Source organism: Malaclemys terrapin, chromosome 6 (assembly GCF_027887155.1).
Source record: "Malaclemys terrapin pileata isolate rMalTer1 chromosome 6, rMalTer1.hap1, whole genome shotgun sequence".
NCBI lineage: Eukaryota > Metazoa > Chordata > Testudines > Emydidae > Malaclemys > Malaclemys terrapin.
This window is the reverse complement of record NC_071510.1, coordinates 32980877-33001376: the sequence shown is the minus strand read 5'-3', so window position 1 is coordinate 33001376 and position 20500 is coordinate 32980877. Positions and strand designations below refer to the sequence as shown.

At 39.9% G+C, this 20500-nt stretch overlaps 1 protein-coding gene across 4 annotated transcripts in view; it reads right to left on the bottom strand.

The window, feature by feature from the left end:
• TLE1 (TLE family member 1, transcriptional corepressor) overlaps positions 1 to 20155 on the bottom strand; it is a 110370-nt gene extending 90215 nt beyond the window's left edge. For all 4 annotated transcript variants that reach the window (XM_054031628.1, XM_054031630.1, XM_054031631.1 and 1 more), the window contains exons 1-4: positions 19428 to 20155; positions 18328 to 18428; positions 16365 to 16428; positions 16215 to 16259 (exon numbers count right to left, since the gene is read on the bottom strand). In XM_054031628.1, coding sequence (XP_053887603.1) covers positions 16215 to 16259; positions 16365 to 16428; positions 18328 to 18428; positions 19428 to 19451 — 234 coding nt within the window. In that variant the 5' untranslated portion in view covers positions 19452 to 20155. The remainder of the gene's footprint in view (positions 1 to 16214; positions 16260 to 16364; positions 16429 to 18327; positions 18429 to 19427) is intronic.
• Positions 20156 to 20500: the final 345 nt, after the last annotated feature.

Genomic DNA, 20500 nt, shown 5'->3' with positions numbered 1-20500 from the left:
CCGCGGCCAGTGGGAGCCGCGATCGGCGGAACCTGCGGACGGGGCAGGTAAACAAACCGGCCCAGCCTGCCAGGGGCTTTCCCTACAGGAGCGGAGTCCCAAGTTTGGGAAACACTGCTCTACATCGTCAACATGAATCTTCATCCCCCCGATAAATCACTAAACCCTACATCTGTTTCCCCATCGATAAAATAAGAGCTAAGGTTAATAGAAGATAATGGTCTGTTGATAGCAAGGATTCCCCATCCATTTACCTGAAGTCAAATTCCAATATTATGGTGAATAGAGGAACTCTTACTCAAAGATCTTAGCTGCAGCCCACAGCTGAAGATTCTGATGTGAAGTCAACCACTGAACCTCCTCCTCGCCCCAACACCCTAATGATTCTAGGAGCAGATTTTCTGCCCCATTCTGCTCCCTTTGCACCACCCAGGAAGAACAAGAGACGTGGAAGCCACCTGCAAGTTCCCTGCTGCGGATTCCCTGGGTGTAGGGTAGTGCCCAGCAGGTGCAGAACTAGTAGAATTGTCTGAACGCTCCCCTCTCCACAACCCTTGGCAGGAAGGCTGGGGAAGGGGAATGCACTGAGCTTAGCATCTTAGGGAACTAAAGCCAATGGATGCAAGTTAAAGTAGTCCAAGGGCCCTGTAGCCTGCATCAGAGCTGGAGCAGAGAATCAGGGACCAGCAGCCAGTTACTTGATAGCTGTTCCACTGACGACTGGCACAACCAATAGTATTCCCCTTAATGTGAATTTTTTTTTTTTTTTAAAGGGGTGAGAGGATGGAAAGGAGGGAGGGGAACACAATTCACTTTCCTTAGAGGAGGAAGAGGTGGTTGCTTCTCCGACCTTTCCTTCCCATTCCACAGGATGACAAGTGCTCAGAAACAGCTTTTTTATTTAAATAAACGTTGGAGTGGAGATCATTTTATTTGAATTCTTAGTCCAGGGGGGCAGAGTCTGACTGGGGCCTTCAGTGCTAGTGCAATCCAAATAAAAAAAATTAATGAATAGCAACAGTAATATGGGAAAGCTGTTACGTGTTTGTAGCAGTTTTAAAAGTGATCAAGTATTGTTGGCCAGTTTGTGTATCATGTGCATTTTTCGTAAATTTCACGTACGCAACTAACACTTACCTAGTTACCAAAACTCACTCTTTGCAGCATGTTCCCCACACACTAGCCCCTCCTGAGCTGGAGATCTGCCAGCAATTAGGATGCCAGTAGACTGCTGTGTAATGGGCTTGAATCCCCATGAGAGAGGAGCGGTAATATATAGTTCCTGAATGACCTAATTAAAATTAGGTCATAAGTCCTTTGTTTTCAGGATGGGAGGAGATGAGTTCTAGTTTCAGGTGGAAAGCAGTTTTGGTCAGAAGAGCCTAAGTGAAGGTTCTCTGGCCTGTAATCCTCTACTATAACTGATTAGAGATTTCACTTTTGGGGGTCAGTTGTGTTTTTTAAAGCAAGATTTCTAAAATATTTGGTGTTTCATGGAAGTCTCACACTTGGAGGTGTAGGCCCTCTGTTCATATACAGGGATTAAAGAAATTGAATGAAAAATGGTTCAAAGTCAGTAAAGCAAAACAGGACCACTGATAACTTTTTGTCCATGAAATTTAACATCCTTACGGAATTTTCTGATTTCTTTTCCCTAAAAAAAACCACTAAATGGGTCAGACAAATGTGAATCTCTTGATACTTGTGGAAAATAATCAGTCTTTTGACCTTACATCACTGAAGTATTTGAGAATTAGTTTACATCTAATCTGCATTTCAGAATTTGTGGAGCATTAAGATATTTCCATAGTTCAATCAAAGAAGTTACCAGAGAGATTTGTGACATGAAAAAAAAATGCATAAAAAAAAAATAAAAGATTTTTAGGGGTTTTTTAAATGCACTGCCTCCACTGTTCCCTTAACTCCTAATTCTTGATAAATGTCACCTTTTACTGTACATTGAAAGGTCAATTGTTAAAACATGAGACAAGGCGGATGAGATAGGATCTTTTATTGGACCAACTTCTTCTGTTGGTGAGAAAGATGTTTTCGAGATAACAGAGCTCTTCACGTTGTTAAATAGGCACTTACTACTTCAAAGGGGCACCATTAATTTAAAAAAAGTCTCATTTTCATTTTATGACGCTGGCCCTAGTATTGTAAAAGTTAACATTTATTAATACAGCTGAAAAATAAATGTCTAATTTTCAACTTTATGTTGTTCATAGGATCAAACTATGGATAGAAAGCATGGATGCCTATCTCTTGCTAGCATAAGAGCAGCATTGAGGCACTGTTCTGGTGATGCACACGCATACTTACTTCCCAAGGCCCTGCAAAAGTGTTTACTAGAATAACCACAACAGCAAACCTGAAACCGAAGAGTCAGCATATGAGCATGTGCACTGAGAGGAAAGGGACTGAAGAGATATTGCTCTTGGTCTCAGCTAAAAGTCCCTTCTGAACTTAAACAATGGGAAAGCAAACCCCTTAACATTGTCTGGGTGTGGTTTGGGGGATTTTTTTGGTTGGTTTTAAGGTCACATCCCTACAAACCCCCTTGTTATTGAAGACCCTAGCAATCCTGATTTAGAAGTCTTCTGCAAACCCATTAGCAGTCTTTTGAGCCCCCCATCTTCCCTCAACTCCCATGGACATGCCCCAAATATTAAGCGACGTAGGTATTTTGGTAGCAAAAAAATGGAACAGTACGCTGATGATCCCATTTATTGGTCATGTCACCAAAATACCTGGAAATTGTTTTAGATCAGGGAACTAAAGGATGAATAGTTAATCCAGTGATGTAATATCATGCACAATGTAGCTTGCCTTCGCTGCCTACTGTATCACCTTTGCAACAAGGTTCATGAAAAAGTTGACTCCATATGTATATAGAATGAAATTCTCAAGGGTTGATAAATCAAAACAGATTTTCACCAGACTATGCCAAGTTTCAAGAGTTTACTAACATAGGAAAAAACAATCACTGCCCATCACAGCTTTCACCATCCTCTCAATCCAACAAAACTTTGTTTTTAAAACGTATCTTCAGGAACATATAAAGCTTGGAAAGTTTAAGCTTGAAAGATGAAAATTACGACTAAACCATGTAACACATATATTGATGAGAAATAGTCATGTTCATCTAGCTACAACACTCAATTCCTACAATACCCATAGATAATACCACAATATTTAACAGCTACATATGTTTTTCTACTTTGACAACATTATTGTAACAATAACCTTCTATTCAGACTCGTGTACCTAATTAGTAATTTTCCTTTGCACCTGCCTCTAGGGACCTTTTAAAATACTGAAAGTTAGAAATTTCAGTTCAAAGAAAGACATTCTTCGAGTATCCACCAAAAATCCATCAGCAGCTATTAAAGGAATTATTTAATACCCAAACTACATCAAGATTTAATACCCAAACTACATCAGTTTCCTCTCTCAAGCACTGGAAACACGACTAGTGACCACAGAACACTTAACTTTGCCCTGGCTCCTCTGAAGTCTTCCATCCCCAAGGGTTTTAAAAAAAAAAAGTTGTTTCCATAAACTTAGGCTACCTAGACGTATACAAGTAATGAGTTAGTTCAGTTTCTACATATTCACCTCCACCGCGTTATTACCTTGTAAAGAATATTAGTTGCTCATTTAGCAATCCAGGAAAGAACAGAAGTGTATTCTGTGTTCCTACAGGATTGCTAATTGTGAAAGTTTCAAATGCAGATCCAGGGAGGATTACAGCCATTTAAATCCATCATTGCAAGAACAAACTCCCATCACAATTCTCCTAGAAAGAAATATGCTTGAAAAACAAAACTCAACTCCTTCTAGAGAGTTTGAATGGTTTAGTAATCATGACTTAAGTCATCAATTTTTGAGGCTTATAAAGATACATATTTATAGTTAGTCATCTGGCAGTTGCTAAAAGTGTTCTTTTAACAGTTACTTGGGGGCAGTCTCCAATTTGATGCAGCTATTCTCAGATTGTTTTAACTGCCCTATGTATGCCTGAAGACCAACAATGAGGGAAAGAAAATTCATGCAGAAAGCTACTTGTGCACAGACATGAACACTAATTGCCCATGTTCTTTGGCTCACTGGCAAAGCAGACTGCAGAGGCCTGCATTGCATGTAAAAGCTCTTGTATCTGTATGGCAGCTCTTAGCAGAACATCTCAAGTGCCCTTAATTGTTTATGTTCTTAATGCAGAGCCTCTTGAATACATTCATTTTTAATAGCAGGCTTGAGTGTGGGGCCTATCAAAGAATGACAAAGCAACTCCATTCATTGGTTCTTGCTGTTGCAATGATGGTCTTTTGATTTATTTGCAAATGACAAGCTTGTCAGACCCCTGATTCAAGTGCTGCCCTCCTTTTTGAAGCATCATTAAAATTAACATGAAGGAATTCAGCTGCATTTTGCAAAGTGAAGCTGAGCCTGCAGTGTTGTCTTCATGTAATTTTTTTGCCTTGGTTCCTTCTAATTAATGACAAATGTTTTGACCTAACCGTTGCTAAGCATAAGTGTTTGTATTTTTAATATGTCATTTTGCTATAGTTGCATTCTTGACATAAATGACAAAAAACAAAGCAGCCATGCTTTTTTCTAAATAAGATTCTGTCATACAGATCTTTTTAAGCACTTATGAAAGCAGTGTTTGTACCAACAATATTTATTTATTCCATAAAAGAACGATTAATACTAATAAAATTTTTCACAAATGTTTGATCCAGCAGATGACATTGTATTCTAAAATTCAACCTGCAAACAACTTTTTTGTTTTTAAAATGCATAATATGGAAACCACGCTCAAACCAATCTTTTCTTTAGGACGCTGTTAGTTTTTGCTTTGGAAGTGAGAAAGGAAAAAAGTGTAATGTAATCTTAAAAGACATCACCCCCATATTAGGCCTTAGCTACACAAGAAAAATACTTCAACAAGTTCTCACCATTACTACCACTAGCTCATCTTTGCTAGTAATGTTGGAAGAAGCTCTAGCACAGAGGGCACACCAGGCATTTTGACATAGTATTACACAAGTCTCCTCTGACTGGGGCAAGTCAACATATAATATAAGACACGTGGCCTTTTTACACTAGGGCCCCCAACATAGGTAACACTGTAGGAACTAACCATATGTTAACAATGCAATAATTTTATTTATTAAGAGTATTCTACAAGTGTAGATAGGGCGTAAGCGTCCTTAGCGACAAGGATCCATAAAAACCACCTCTAGCCCTGTAAATGATATATCAGATCTCAACCAACTTTATCTTAAATCATATATTTGGAATATTTAATAAGACGTGTTAAATATTGTGGTTCAATACCATTATCTGTTTTCAAAAGGCACCTCAAAACTTAAGAGCCCAAATTGGGGAAAGAAAAAAAAATTAGCAGCATATCATGTAGAAACAGTGTGGTTAGTATACTTTGTTAAAAGAGAAGTCTGCCCCCACAGATCTGAAAATAGTACTTTGTAGGTCACAAAACTAGATCAAGATAGGAAAGCATTCAGTCTGATTCTGGTGTATGTTAAGCTTGTGAGAGCAGGATTTTGCATGCCACATTTGTGGCCTTTTAACCTCCTTATAATTATTCAGTTTTGTATGCCACATTTCATATCCGTTTTAGAATGCTAGATAATGTGGAGAACAGTTTAAGAGGGAGTAAAGGAATAAAAATCCAAGTCTCAGTTATCTAGTCTTCTTATAATTTAAAAAGTAAATTCTTTGTCAATGGTGCAAATATAAAATATAAAAACCTGATGTTAAAAAAAAAAAAAAAAAAAAAAAAACACATCTTTGCTTTAAAATGACCCTATAGTCTATGTTAAAACAAAAGCTCGCTACAACTACAGATGTTCTGCACCTTTTCCAGTGACATCTGTGTTTCTAACAAGTTTGTGTACTGTACATGAAGTCTCTCCAGACGAAGTTCAGATGGCAAAAAAATAAAGTACATTCTAGTTGGGTTAAATAATAAAGTTATTCATAGAAAGTGTTGGAAGATGACCATTCGCAAGACTCCCCTTGACTTCAATGGGACCAGGACTTGACCCTTAGTGATAAACAGTGTGGCTTATCAAGATCATTTTCTTATGTATTCTTTGTAAATCATAAAATAGCAAAAATAATCTTTTACAGGAATTACTAGATTAAACCCGCTTTAGAGTAAGTAGTCAATGAAATATTTAAACTGTTACACCAAAATTCCATATATTATAGGACAAAAGCAGCTTTAAAAAAAGTAAAAACTAAGAAGCATGTGAAATGCAGGCATACAAGTGATAAAATCTAAAAGAAGAAAACTGGTCCTATTGTATCAAGTCTTTGCCAGTTAGACCAAAGCTAATTACCAAAATACACATATTACATTTAAAAGTGGCCTTAAAAAATATTTAGTGACTAATCAAGTTATCCAACTTCATCCTGTTAATAAAAGGCATCCTAGTGTGTGAAAAGGTTGGAACGAGTATCTTAAAAAAGAAAGAAAAAAAAAACACACACACACAAGGACAAAAATTATAGACCGTCAATTCAAGTTTACAACAGCATTAGAAGCTAAATTTAAGTACTCTGCCTTCATTTGCACTTCCCCACATGGAAGGCCAATCACAGCACTGAACTTCTTCTGGATGAAAGAAACTACTTCCAGCCATTTATACTGTGTTACACTAACCCACCAGGGAATAAAGGTCAATGTTGCACTCTTGGTCATTACTGAATCATTTGAGATGATCTGTGGAGAGGATGAGATGAAAATCGAAGGATGTGAGAATGTTGCAAATGGCTTGACCTCAGACCAATTTTCATCTCCATCTGTCTAAGAGACGTGGATAAAAGCTCTCTTTATGCGACTCACTTGACGACTGTTTTAAATCCATGCTGCAAGCCAGGAATCAGTTAAATGTTGCATTAATAATAATAATAAAAACATCCTTTCACACATCACAGTTCTGTTTACAAGTTTTATTCTTCATCAGTCAAAGTTTAAAGGTATAGATTTTCTCATATTCCTACAGCATTGCTGAAAAAAGCAACACAGAACAATAGTGAAGCTTTTATGCTTTTCAAAAAAATCAAGAACCTCAGAAACAAAAATGTGTTCATTACTCATAAGTCTCCCCCCCCCCAAAAAGAGGGGCTTCCAAACTTCTTAGTCTCCACTATTTCTGCTAAAAATTTGTTGTATAAGACACTAAAAAATGTTAGTTGCAAATAATTTTTTTTAAAATATAAACAACCTGAAAACTTAAATATTAAAAAGTCTCAAATGATTTAAGTCTAACATTCTATGAACTCTGCTATTCATAAGCGTTATTGAATCCAGGTTGAGTATTGAGATAAGCATATATTATTAACAACCATTTATTTACAACTAATACATGCCTTGTTTTGGCAATGGCTGCAAAAAGAAAAAAACATGAAGACAACATGCCATTTAAAAGTTGAGGCCCCCACAGTATATCAATGTCAAACAACAGCGTGTCAAGCTAAGATTCAATTCAGGTAAGTGCCACTGCCAAATTTTCTTGTTCCCAGACGTGCTTTAAGATTATTTTATTGCTTAAAATTTAATTTGTTCCAACTCGCATCTCCATGACAACGTTGGCTAACCCTGCAAATCATTTGGGTAATTGGATATCTTATCTTTCTATTGCTCTCAAATCGAATGATTCTGCTAGAATTGTAACAGCCAATCAAATTTACAGGCCTCCTGAGTAATAGACTCAGAAAAGTAGCCACATTCATCTCCTCTTTACAGCCATATTAACCAGTATACGACAAACCGTAGAAGTCGGCTTTTAAACTATATTTTAAAGTTATAAACACTGTCATTACTAATATTCTCACCAACAGGAGGGGTGAGGTTTTTTCTCTATGAAAGGAAAACTATCTAATAAGCAGCAATGGGTACTCATTTAAAATAAAGGGAACAATTCCTGTATTTGGGGCAAAAGCCAACAGTTTAACATGAAATGCATCTCTCCCTCTGCCCAACGTTTGTATTTGTACTCACTTCAAAATCACAAAGTACGGCAGCCACAATACTATGCGAGTAAACCCTAGGAGATGACTTCCTCACATTTTTTTTTAATGTTTCCCCACTGAAAATGTAGGGTGCATGTAGTTTGTTTGGGAAATAAAAATATCAGGATCTCTATTAAAGTCTCAAAGCATACTATGTACGTTTCACAATGCGGAAATTTACATTTTTGATTCCAGACCCTAGGCTACATTTTTCTGAAGCCTCTCAGGTGTCAGTTTAAGCTATAGAAAGGCCACAATATTCCAACATAAGTATATATATGATACGCAAGTCAACGGTGACATTTATCAGATGTGGGTTTGGACTTCACTCAACTTTAAAGTACAGTCACTGGATACATTTCAGTTTTCCAATTCCAATCTTCTCTGTAATAGCACAGTGAGCTGCTCTGCCGCAGCTATTGACCAAGCATTGTAAACAACTGCCCATTCTACTTTCAGCTGTAAATGCTGTTGAACCCAGGCCAACTGGCAGGAATAAGGAACACTTTAGCATCTTGACAACAGCCTTTCACACATCTTTAGTATGTCAGGCCTCTTTTTAAATTAGTCTTAACAGAAGGACACTTATCACATCTCCCTGCTAATCCAAATTTTCATCATGTCCCACTTCATGAATTCTGACTTAACACTCATGACTTATACACATTCACAGAGGCCTGTAACTAGCTCCACCGTTTTGTTTCAACATCTAGCCTCGACTAAACAATGAAGTTGTCTTAGGCCTCATAACCGAATAAATGTAAAACTAAGCTTTACCTCTGGCCAACTGTTTACCACCCAATTCTCTTCTTGAAGCCCCAATTCCACCTACTTGTCACTGTCCCCTCCAAGGAACAAGAGCATCTCCAAAGCCATCCAACATGCATCCAACTTAAAGCATGAAGAACCTCAACCACATAAATGGTTCCCCCAGGACAAAGGGATACAGTATCTCCTTCAGCTAGACGCTGGTGCTGCAGGTACAATCTCTACTTTCTATGCAGCATTTGACTCCCGTTGATGCTGGGACTCAACATTAAGACTCTTCCTTTACAGGAACACAAAGGACCAAGAACTGGCATTTTACTCCCATCTGCCTTCTCCCCCTTGGACATCTCTTAACTACATCTCTACCCCGCTATAACGTGACCCGATATAACACGAATTCGGATATAACGCGGTAAAGCAGTGCTCCAGGGGGGCAGGGCGGCGCAGCACACTCTGGTGGATCAAATCAAGTTTGATATAACGCGGTTTCACCAATAATGCAGTAAGATTTTTTGGCTCCCGAGGACAGCGTTATATTGGGGTAGAGGTGTATTTTAAATCTTACCCATTTTTATACTGATTGTAGCCAGTTCTAAATATCCTGTCACCTTTAGTAACTCTTTCATGTCTACCCTATGCTTATCATAGGACGGGAAGGGGGAAAAAAATTCATGCAGAAAGCTACTTGTGCACAGACATGAACATTAATTGCCCACCTTGAGAGGTCATCTAGTCCAGTCCCCTGCACTCATGGCAGGATTAAGTATTATCTAGACCATCCCTGACAGGTGTTTGTCTTGACAAGTAGACTTGGCCCTTTATACCAGTCTACACTGGTACGTGTGTGTGAGTATGACCTATGTGCAAGAATGCCCTCTGAAGCTTCTATCATATCGAACTTTCCTGTATCAGGAAGTAGCAATAAAAAACCCCCAGAAGTGTTGCACAGCTGGGGCGGCTCCAAGGTTTTTCAAGTTAGATAGTGAACTCTTTAAGCCAAATACGCACTTTTATAGTACCTAGAACAATAGGTTTTGGATCTCGATCGAGGCCCTTTGGGTGCTACCAAAATTCAAATAAAAGATTAGAATGTTGGTGCAATTTGGACTTCAGTGGAATGACTCAGACACAAAATCATCAGATTTGAGGATCAAGAGAAGGAGCTGCTTGGAGTTAGTGTAACATGGAAAAATTCACACATACCACAGAAACTGACATAGCCATCCCCTAGTACATCAAAGTATAAAAATAATACGCAGGAAGTCTTTACTGAAAGGTATGTACACTAATTACGCAACTTTTATACATTTACACATCAGAATGACAATATATTACCAAGTGGTGTTGCAAATTTAATGACCAATTAAATTTAAAGAAATAAAGATTTTAGGGCATTATTAATGGTTCCAAGAAAGAAGTGAAATGTTTACATTGGCCATATTCCTTTAACAAGAATTAAACTGAGAGATTTAGCATTGATTTTGAAGCTATTAAAATCCACTGGACATGTTTCTACACTGATACCAATAGGTCATGCATGTGAATGTTGTCTTAAGCTACTGCAGACATAAGACTCCACGAGCAAGAGCGGCAGTACTGCAAACAGTTTACTACACAGAGAATACCTGAAATCTTCAATATTCTATTATACAGAGCTACCCAAGCTAACTAGTTGCCATCATTTCTTTTAATTAAGCTAAAAATAAAACTTTAACTGGATCTACTACAGGGCAGAGTACAACGATTGGGTTTATCGGAAGATAAGCACTTCTAAAACAATTTTAGAACTAGGCAGACTTAAGCAGATTGTGCAAAACCCAAAGCTTCAGCTATAGATGCCCTTTCCTTATCTTGACCTCACAATAGCTGTTTTTTTCCTCCCATCTCATGTGCGTAATACCTGATCAAGATGCAGCTAAACAAACAGACCCATTCTGCTCCCCTTCTCCTAAACTGAAAGCTACCTTTTTGTTTTCACTCACTAATCCATAGAAGCTTTTCAAATGGCAAAAATAGAGGCAGCAGCATTTTGTTCTCTAAATCAATTTTCTCCTCAGCCATCAACTAGATGTTCCGGCACAGAGAAAGAACAGTCCTTCCCTTCTAATTCAAAAATCCATACTTGCATTGCCCTTGCAAACTGCTAAACAAGCAGTATCGGCAATTCACTTGTGTTCTGTAATATATTTACTGCAAATCCCAGTGGCTTGCCTCCTAATGCAGTTTTCTATTGTGTCTGTTCTTGTCAATACACTGACTGGTCACCTTACTTGTAAGTTACTTTGACCGACTGTTTATCCAAGACATCAAAAAGCTGCAAGAGGAACAAAAACATCAGTTGGGAAGAAACTCAGTTTGCTGCCCAATATCTTTAGCAGCTTAATTACTACTTTGCCAAAGATGTTTTGTTTTGAAACAACAACCAGAAAAGTATAGGCCACATTCCAGGATAACACACAGACATCTCTCTCATAACTAAATTGTAAAACAAAATTATCAACACCAGTTTCCTTGCAAACTTAAGGAAACTGATGAAGGCTTGCTGCATTTTCTTGAAGTTTGCTCATGTGTTCTTTTAAAAAAAAAAAAAAAAGTTTCCCTTTTACTAACAGATGGACTGCTGAATTCTTAAAATGTTGTCTAAATCAATTTTGCCCCTGAATTATCAACCATAAAAATTAAAGTTACAGCACACTTATGATTTAAAGGGACCCCAACTTGAAAACAAAACAATTTTCAGTTTCTTCTGCTTCCAAATGCACTGCTGATAAGGGAGACAAGCACCCTGGAAAGCTTGCCACCACCACATTGTCAACTCCGTGCATTATTCCAATTCCCCCAGGCTGTGCCTGTGTTGTCTATTTAAACTGTAACCTCTCGGAGACAGGGACCATCTGTTTGTTCTGTGTTTGTACAACGCCAAGTGCCATTGGGTCCTAGTCCATGGTTCCTTGGTGCTAAAATAATTTAAAGAATAATAAAGTACCCATTTGTTTAACTTGTGTTTAAATTAGGTCCAACTGCTAAGACTAGTTAAAAGGACTGCAGTAATGGTGTCTGACAAAGTGGCAAGCTACCTACTTAGAAATGGATGAAGACTACCAGCTCATTTAGCATAGTCCACTGAATAACTGACAGATAGTAACTACATCATTGACCTGGGCAAGCCAATGACCAAGAGGTGAAATCTTCTGTCTCATTACCAATCCTCTCAGCTTTCTCGTACCCAGAGCTCAGATTGGGTATAAAGTGAGATGACTGTGTCATTTAGAAATGCTGATGGTTCTTTTATATATTAATCACATTTGTAAAGTAAATATGACATTTTGAGGGGAAGAAAGTCATTATGATCCCATCTTTATGTTTCCTTTAAGACACAAACACATTCTATGTATCTTAAGTTTCCAAAAGTTAACAAAGCCACTTAATTACACAGCATCAGAATCTTTAGGGGAAAAAAAAATCATAAAATTCACTCCAATAACTAAAATGCAATTAAGGCAAAAAAAAAAAAAAATCATCTTTAAATCCCTTTCAACAATACCACCATCCTATTAAAGAGCTGCAGAGAGCAAAGAAAGCCTCTTAATTCCCCCCTATTTAACCGCTCCTGGAGATCGTGATAGTAAGAGACTTGGCTCTTGAATACTGTTTAAAGTGATTTCACATGACAGAGTGAACTAAGAGGACATTTAACTCTTGTACTACTATAAGCAGTTAAGGGTTATTATTTTGCAAGAAGAAAGGCGATAAGCCAAAAAAAGTGGAAAGACACATTTGCCTGAAGGCAGGTCAAAGATCATAACTATCCACGCAAAGACTCAGAGACCCACCTGTCAATTTTAGGACAGCAGAAACTCACCACACGCTGTAGTAGTTTATATAAACTTTGTCAGTGGGTTCAACAGTGATGGCTCTCTCTTTGGCTGCCTGCCACCGAACAAAAGCTAATCTTACACCTAAACAATTTGGACATTAAACACACAGGAAGCTTTATCTCCTGACTTACTCCAGAAGACGACAGACATGGCTGATGAAAATAAAGAGACATTGCTCTAATACCCGATGACAGCAACCCTTCGAGTATAATATGGCTATTAACACCCGACAGACAGTATGCCTCGGCGCCAGCAGCTGCAGTGTGTCCATTGCTGGCCATGGATATCACAGTAGGAAAGGATTGAGAATGAAAGTTAACATTTAAAAACCTATAAAATGCTCCCCAGTTATTAGAATGTAATGTCCTAATGCGTATAAGATCTACATGCAAGTCAAGTCAATATATCCTGATCATCATCTCAGCTCTGCTACACACATCCAAACACTAGTTGAGAACAATTCTATAGGTTTTTTTTGTTTGGGTTTATTAAGTTTTGTTTTGTGTTTCATTTCTATTTATTTTAATGTGGATACCTGTAAAACACCATAAAAACCTATATTAAACAACATAAGGAGTCTGATTTAAGTATACCAAAGCTAGTTCATGACAAAAACAAGAAAGGAAGCTACAAACTGACCAGTGAGGATAAATATATTTAACAGACACTTTACTCACTAAGCACTGTCCATGTTCCTGGGTTAAAATAAGGCAGAAATCCTGGGAGAGGCATATGTAATTAAAAACTACTGTAATACATACGCACAAGGGGCAGAGTTAAGGTTGCCTCCACAGCCTTAACTTTGCCATTTCCTGACCTCAGTGCATCACTTTCTAAAAGAATGCTTAGGTTAATGCAGTACATTTTAGAATGGCATATTTACTTTTTTAAAGGGCTGTTTATAACATTCAAGCCTTTGTGAATTTATTCCACCCAATTTGTTATAAACTCCTGAATTAAAGGATAATGGAACTGTTGACACAACATTAACACATAATATCTGTGCAACAAACCAGCTTTGACATGAGAAGGCAAGCTATAATTACATCACTTTTTATTTGGGTGACACTTTTATTTTAACACTGCTGCAGCACTTCACTGTGTGAAGAGTCACTGAAGTAGTATAAAAAAAAAATTCATCAGACCAACAACTCTGAAGGGCTTCACACAGAGCAAGGGTAACATCTACACAGGAGACAAGCCTTCAGAACATTAATGCTTGTTCAGTGGAAAGTTTCCCCATCGCTGCATTTTTCTGTAACAAAGATGTTGTCAGAAATGACAATTTCTTGTGTCCCCTGATGATGCCTTGCTAGCATTTGGTTATAAGCCATAAAGCAGGAATAATTTCAGCCTGTCAGGAGTCTAGCTAATGCCCAGTTTCCCCCTAGAGAGAATTCCTGTCAAACGTAATGAGAGCTCCAAAGGCCCTCTCTACAACATAATGAGCACTTAGGCCATGCTGGTGATCGGCCAGCAAAAAGCATCAATTTGAGGCTGGCTACACCCTAAGGACTAGACGTCACCAGTTTTAATAAGAATTATGATTATTATCTACCAAATGCCTTCATAGGATTTGAAATTTAGAAGGATGTTTTTCAATTTAAAGACAATTTATACTGAACTGTAACAGTGCTATTTTGCACCTCTGTAGTTTAGATGTGAATTTGAGGTTTTAAAGACTCTGCACTCAAGTGGAAGATGTTACATGGAAGACATGAAAACCCACTAACACTAAAGCAGCTTATTTTCTTGTCAACTTTCATTTTTTGGATCGCCATGCACTTCCCCAGAAGTTTGTTCTTTCATCCCTTAGGATTATGATTAAACAAAACACAGACATTAAAAATCACAATATTAGGTACACAAAAACATACTGCCTTTCCCAGCTAGACCGTCGCAGGTTATAATGCATTCTTTCATTTACTTTAAAAGTTTCTACACTATATCATCACAGCAAATAAATATTACACACCATTTATATATAATCATTAAAGCTTGGCAATACACAGAAGCTATGGTCAATGTGAAAATATGAGCTCTGAGGTTCCTTGATTTTTTTTAGTGCATTTATACACTAAATGCATTTTCTCATCAACTGTTCCATTATTTTAAACCCATCTACACTTTTGATCCTATTATAAGTTTATGTAATACTTATACCAGAAGAGGTTTGCATTTAGATATTAATTTTATCATAACTTATCACCAAGTCACAATACACCATTAAGTTATTTGAAGAAAAGAGTTTTTACCACTGAGCCCAAAACAGTTGCCTGAAGTAAAAGCTGACAATGTTCCAAATTTAAGTTGCAAAAGAAAAAAAAAAAAAAAAAAATTCAGCTCTATATCTAATCTGAGCGTCACAAATGGTAGCCCAAATCTTCTCCCTACAAAATTCATTGTTATCTCAAAACAAAGTTGTCATATTTCTGTATTAGTTAATACTTCAAATTTAAACAAATGCATCTCCAACAGAGCATGTAAAGCTACACATCTAACTCCACATTACCAAATTTGATATTTTTCAGGGCACAATAAATTTTAAGAAAAAAATATCAAAGAGTTCAGAGTTACAAAAACAGAATTCAGCTCTGAAATATACTTGCTTAATGAAAGTCTTTGAATGTACTGAAGATCTGAAACCTGAACTAATCAATTTCTTCGCTGTGCCCTAGCCGGTGAGCCGTGCTCTTTAATTTAATGAAACAAGAGTTTTAGATGAAATAGCACATATACATCAAGAAAGAATTGTATTGTTGCACTTTGAAATGTGTCCAACTGTGCAACTTCATCTAATGATAATTTTTTTAAGAGGCCATCGATTTCTGAAAGACTTATTGTACCAGCATCTTGATGAAAAAGTGAATGTCAGCATATCTACAGAATACTTACACCCTGCCATTAATGCTTTCTTTGGCAGACAATGAGTACTCAATTGAGGGTCCTCTGGGCTGAGCAATCATTTAGCTTTTCTTCTCTTATGAGGTCCTTAGTGCCTTGTTCCAGTTCAATACCTCTTTTTATTCACCATTATAGTGGCCATAAGTGTGAATTTTATGGGAACTTGCAAACTCAGTCATAAGAATTTTCCAAGTCACTAATCTTTTCATACTTTGAAATTGCTAAGTTTTCAGCAACTATCAACATATTCTGCAGACGCATAAGAGACTGATTAGACAGATCTAGGGCTGTACCAACTAGGAATTTCCTCAAAGAAATCTATTTCCTTATAAACCATTTAACTCAAGTGTCTTTGTTTACAGAGGCAAGCCATTTCCTATATATTTGTGGACATCTTTCAGAACCAGCACCAACACCACCATTCTGTTCTGCAGATCTTATTTGTCCCATCATTTTATATTAGGTAGGTGAACAATGTTTACTAGTCACAACTATGAATCAATCCACTCTTTCTGACATACTGCACTAATTCAAATATAAATCCAAAAGCTTTGTTTTAGTACCCTAAACAAGTTGGACTATAAATTTAGTAGTTATGAACTTAGATGAACATCTTACCTGTTTATGCATTTCAATGTTTAATCCATAGGACATTTCATAATACTGCAAATAAAGGAAAGTACAATTTAAAACCAGCATACGATAGTAAAGTATTAGAAAATATTTTCTGTAATGAACAAAAGGGAAAAACAAATATTTTATACTTACCATCACATAGTGCCTCTGCATTTCTGTCTTTTCACTTGCCAGTTTCTCACATTCCAATTTAAGGCTACAAAAATAAAACAGACACTTTAATGTAAATGTTATGACACTTGTTTTGACATCTACCTTCCCTATTTGCACTCTGATAGCTTATTAGTCTTTTCGCTTCAATATAAATAACAAACTTTAGCCTGGTATCATAACAGAAAAACTGAAAATGAATATAAAGAGTACATAGAATCCATCAAATCAGATCAGACTCATTTTAAATACATACTAAATAAGGCTATATTATCAAAACACTACGCTTAGAGTGATTACCAAAAATTGTCACAACCCCCAGACTATGGTACTGCCTGAATTCACTACAGTTTAAATGTAAAAGTAAAAAAAATCTGTCTAGGAATTAGTGTACTAGAGTTCAACAACGTAACCACAGTAGAAGACTCACCTGCCTTTCAGTTCTAAACCTTTACTCCAAAAAGTCTCCTGATTTTGTACTTAGCTATCTTGTCAAAGTCTTGAAGAGGTATAGCCTTTGAGCAGTATTTAAAATTTGATATGCCTTTTCTTTTTATATACTTATGAGAACAAAAATACAAGTGAAGGAACTGTAGTGTCAATAAACCTATACCCTTACTACTCCAATTTCTCCAATTAAAACAAAATATTAAATACCATTTCTTTGTCATGTGGACTGGTAACTGACTTTTTTTATTAAAGAAAATAGTAAGCAATCAAAGTGTTTGGTGTGCATGCTCACCTTTTTTATATGTAACCGTATACAGTTTAAGTTTTGCAATTTTTAAATACAAGAGCTATCAAAAATAGGCCCCAGAGGCCTCGATAAACTTCTGTATAGATAAACGCTATATACAACATCATCATGAAGGCCTAATCCAAACTTCAAAAAGAAGAAAATTTGTACATAGAGCCTTCTATTCATCTCTGCTCAGTCATAGGGTACAGCTACACACCAAGGGACATGTTTCCTGTTAATGCCAAAAGTACTGTCTATGCAACGAGGGGAAAATATACCCTTGATATCTGCAGAGACCTCAGCAATAAGCACAAGGACTAGCAACACAGTTGCCAGCTTCGATGATGGCATAGCAACCATAACTCAAATCTACCAAAGCAATGAAATTCACTCATCTCTGGTAGCACACTAAAATCCTTGTATGCTTTTTTAAAATCCTTATTTGCTCTTTAAATACTGCTTATTTTCATTTTTATATTTTTGCATTAACATTGTAAACAAAAAAGTGCAAACATACACTACATGAGAACTAACCATAACATTTTCTACTATGGAGTTAGGGTGGATAGTCTCTCAGAATACTTTGCACTTATGGAGGTTTTTCATTTAAGGATCCTACCAAAGAGTTAAATTTCACACTCCCACCCTGAATATTTTACAGATGGTCACAAACAGAATATTAAGTGACCAAGCTGGGCTTAGAATCTACTGGTCCCAAACTCAGTCACTCTCATTTTCACCACTAGACTCCACTGCTTCCTACTGAACTTCTAGCTCTTATTAAAAGCTTATTTCAACAGTGCCTTGGTACTGGAATGCGGGAACATGAGGACAAAGGCACCCACTGACCTGCTGTTCTGAACACAGCCAGTTACAAAATTCCCAAGAGCAAATATTGACACTTATTGTGAAGCTCTAAAAACACACAGAAAAAAGTTCATCTGAACAGCAGCAAAACAGGCTGTGAAAACAATGGCAAGGAAAGAAAAGGAGTGAATGACAGGGTTTAACTGTGACTCCCCACGCCACCATCTGGACGCTGATATAAAACACAGCTTCTCCCACCAGCGAAAGTGGAGACAAGAAAAAAGAAACACACCCCACTGAACAACATGTTGTGCACCAGCCTGAATCCTCAAAAGCAGTATGTGCCTGAGGCCTATGGTACAGGAAGAATTGGTTATGAACAGAGCATGCTACACCCACCTGTGATACTGAGCTTGGAGGAACTGAAACTCCTCTTTGATCCGATCCAGAGACTCTGGAATAGTGAATTTAAAAGGCTGACCTGCAGCCTGGTGCGGTGTCTAGAAAGGCCAGCAGAGGAAAGAGCAGGCACAAGAAAAGAAAAATGTTTAAATAAAAAACAGTGAGCAAGGCCATAGGACAGGCATGAAAGATAAGCTACTTATTCCACTGTCTGCACAGCTAACTTCTTAGGGACCATCCCCCAGCAACATGCCACCCTACACTTCAACTGGGGCACCTCCAACAGCAATGGGTCCCACGCTCATGAACATCACACCCCAGGAAAGAGAGGGAGCTTAATTCCTGCACAGGGTACAATTGGAGAACGCTAGGGAAAGGGGGAAGAGACTTGGGGACCCAACTCACCCCCCCTTGCCGCTATTACCCACCATCCCTCTCCAAAACAAACAAATAAAGGTGACTTTTACTCCACCCTGGGATATAACCGCACAGGGATGGGTGTCAGGATCTCTCCCCCCACCCCCTTTACACTTGTCACCACCATCCCAGGAAAACTAGTCGGTGCTAACTCCTCCCTGCGGTAAAATCACATGCGGGGGGGGGGGGGGGGGAGGAGGGAAGGGGCACACATCCTGTCTCTGCTCCAGCCAGCGTTTATTTGGCTGCAACTAAAGAAGGGGGAAGGAGCCAACCTGGCGGCGAGGCGAAGGAGAGTCCCAGCCCCGCCATTGTCATTTATATGCAAATAAGTTACACATTAAAACAAAGGGGCGAGAAGGAGCCCCTCCCGCAGTGCCCTCCAGTACACAGGCAGGGTCTGTGTTCCGGGAAAGGGACACGGGGGGAGCCCCCCCCGGGGGGGGCAGGGAAACCAAGAAGTTGCCTCGTGCCCTGTTGCGGGTCTGTCGCTCTTGGGGCAGGAAGCCCTGGGGCCCGCAGGACAGCGAGGGCTGAAGAGTGAAGCCCTCCAGGCAGCGAGAGAGGCTGGCTGGGCAGGCAGGGGCCACTCACTCACCCAGGGCAAAGGGCAGCGGGGATCCCCTCTGTCCTACAGGGAGGGGGTGCCGAGAGGGTAGCCCGGCCCGGGGGTTACTTACGGGATGCCGGCTTTGGGGGAACATGGCTCTGGCCGCCGCTTTGCTCCTTTGCAGCTCAATTCTCGACTCAGTCCCCAACTTTAGACCCCGAGCCCCGAGCAGCCCTCGCGGGCAGACGCCGCCGCTCAGCGGCCCGGCCGCGGCATCCTCCTCCCGCCGCCTTCTCCTTTGTTGTTGTTGTTGGGCTAGGGGCTCGGCCAGCAACGCGCCCCCTCCGCTTTCTGAAAAGTCACCGGCAGGTGTCGGCTCCTTGGGCGCGTCGGCCGCAGCCGGTCCCCAGGCCACGCGGCTCCGCGGGGCGGGGGCAGTGCAAGGCGGGGGGTGGCTGCTCCCCTCACTGCCCGACCTTCTCCTCCTCCTCTGGCCGCGGCTTCTGTCTGCAGAGTAAATAATCCCCTTTCGCAGGCTCGTAACTTGTGCAATTGTAAGACCGGAAACTCCGAGCGCAGGCGACTCCTCTCCCCACAGCTCCTGCCCGCAGGGGAAATCCAGGCCGGGGCGCGGGCGGGCTGGCACCGGCGGGACACTCAGCAGATGGGGGCGCAAGAGAAAGTCCCCGGCGAGCGCCGCGCTGCTCCCGGGCGTTGGCGAAGGGGCCGGTCGCAGAGTAGCGGGGGCCGACTCCAGCGGCACGTGCACCGCGGGGAAGGGGAACCACGAACCGCGGAGACTCCTCGGGCCGATGCAAAGAGAGGCACCAACACGCACCCCCCTGGTCCCAGGCCACCCACCCCCCGGCGGGACTAATCAAAGGGAAGCTCCTCCGCGCACCAGCGCCACTATAACCTCCTCCGGCCGGGCGCGCACCGGGGAGCAGCGACTCTTATCGGCGCCCCGCAAGCGCCGCGCGCAGCAGCATCCTGGGCTCTCCCGGGCCGGCGCCTCGCCTCGCCCCGCTCCGCTCACGGCCGGGACAAAGTTCTCTCCAGCGCCCCAGGGTGACACATCCAGACAACAGCGGCCGGGGGGAAAAACAGCCTCCCAATTACAGCTGCCCCTCCATGGATAATAGCGCGCAGTATGCAAACTTCGCGGGGGATGGGCCGGGGAGCGCAGCGCCGTGGCAGTAGCAG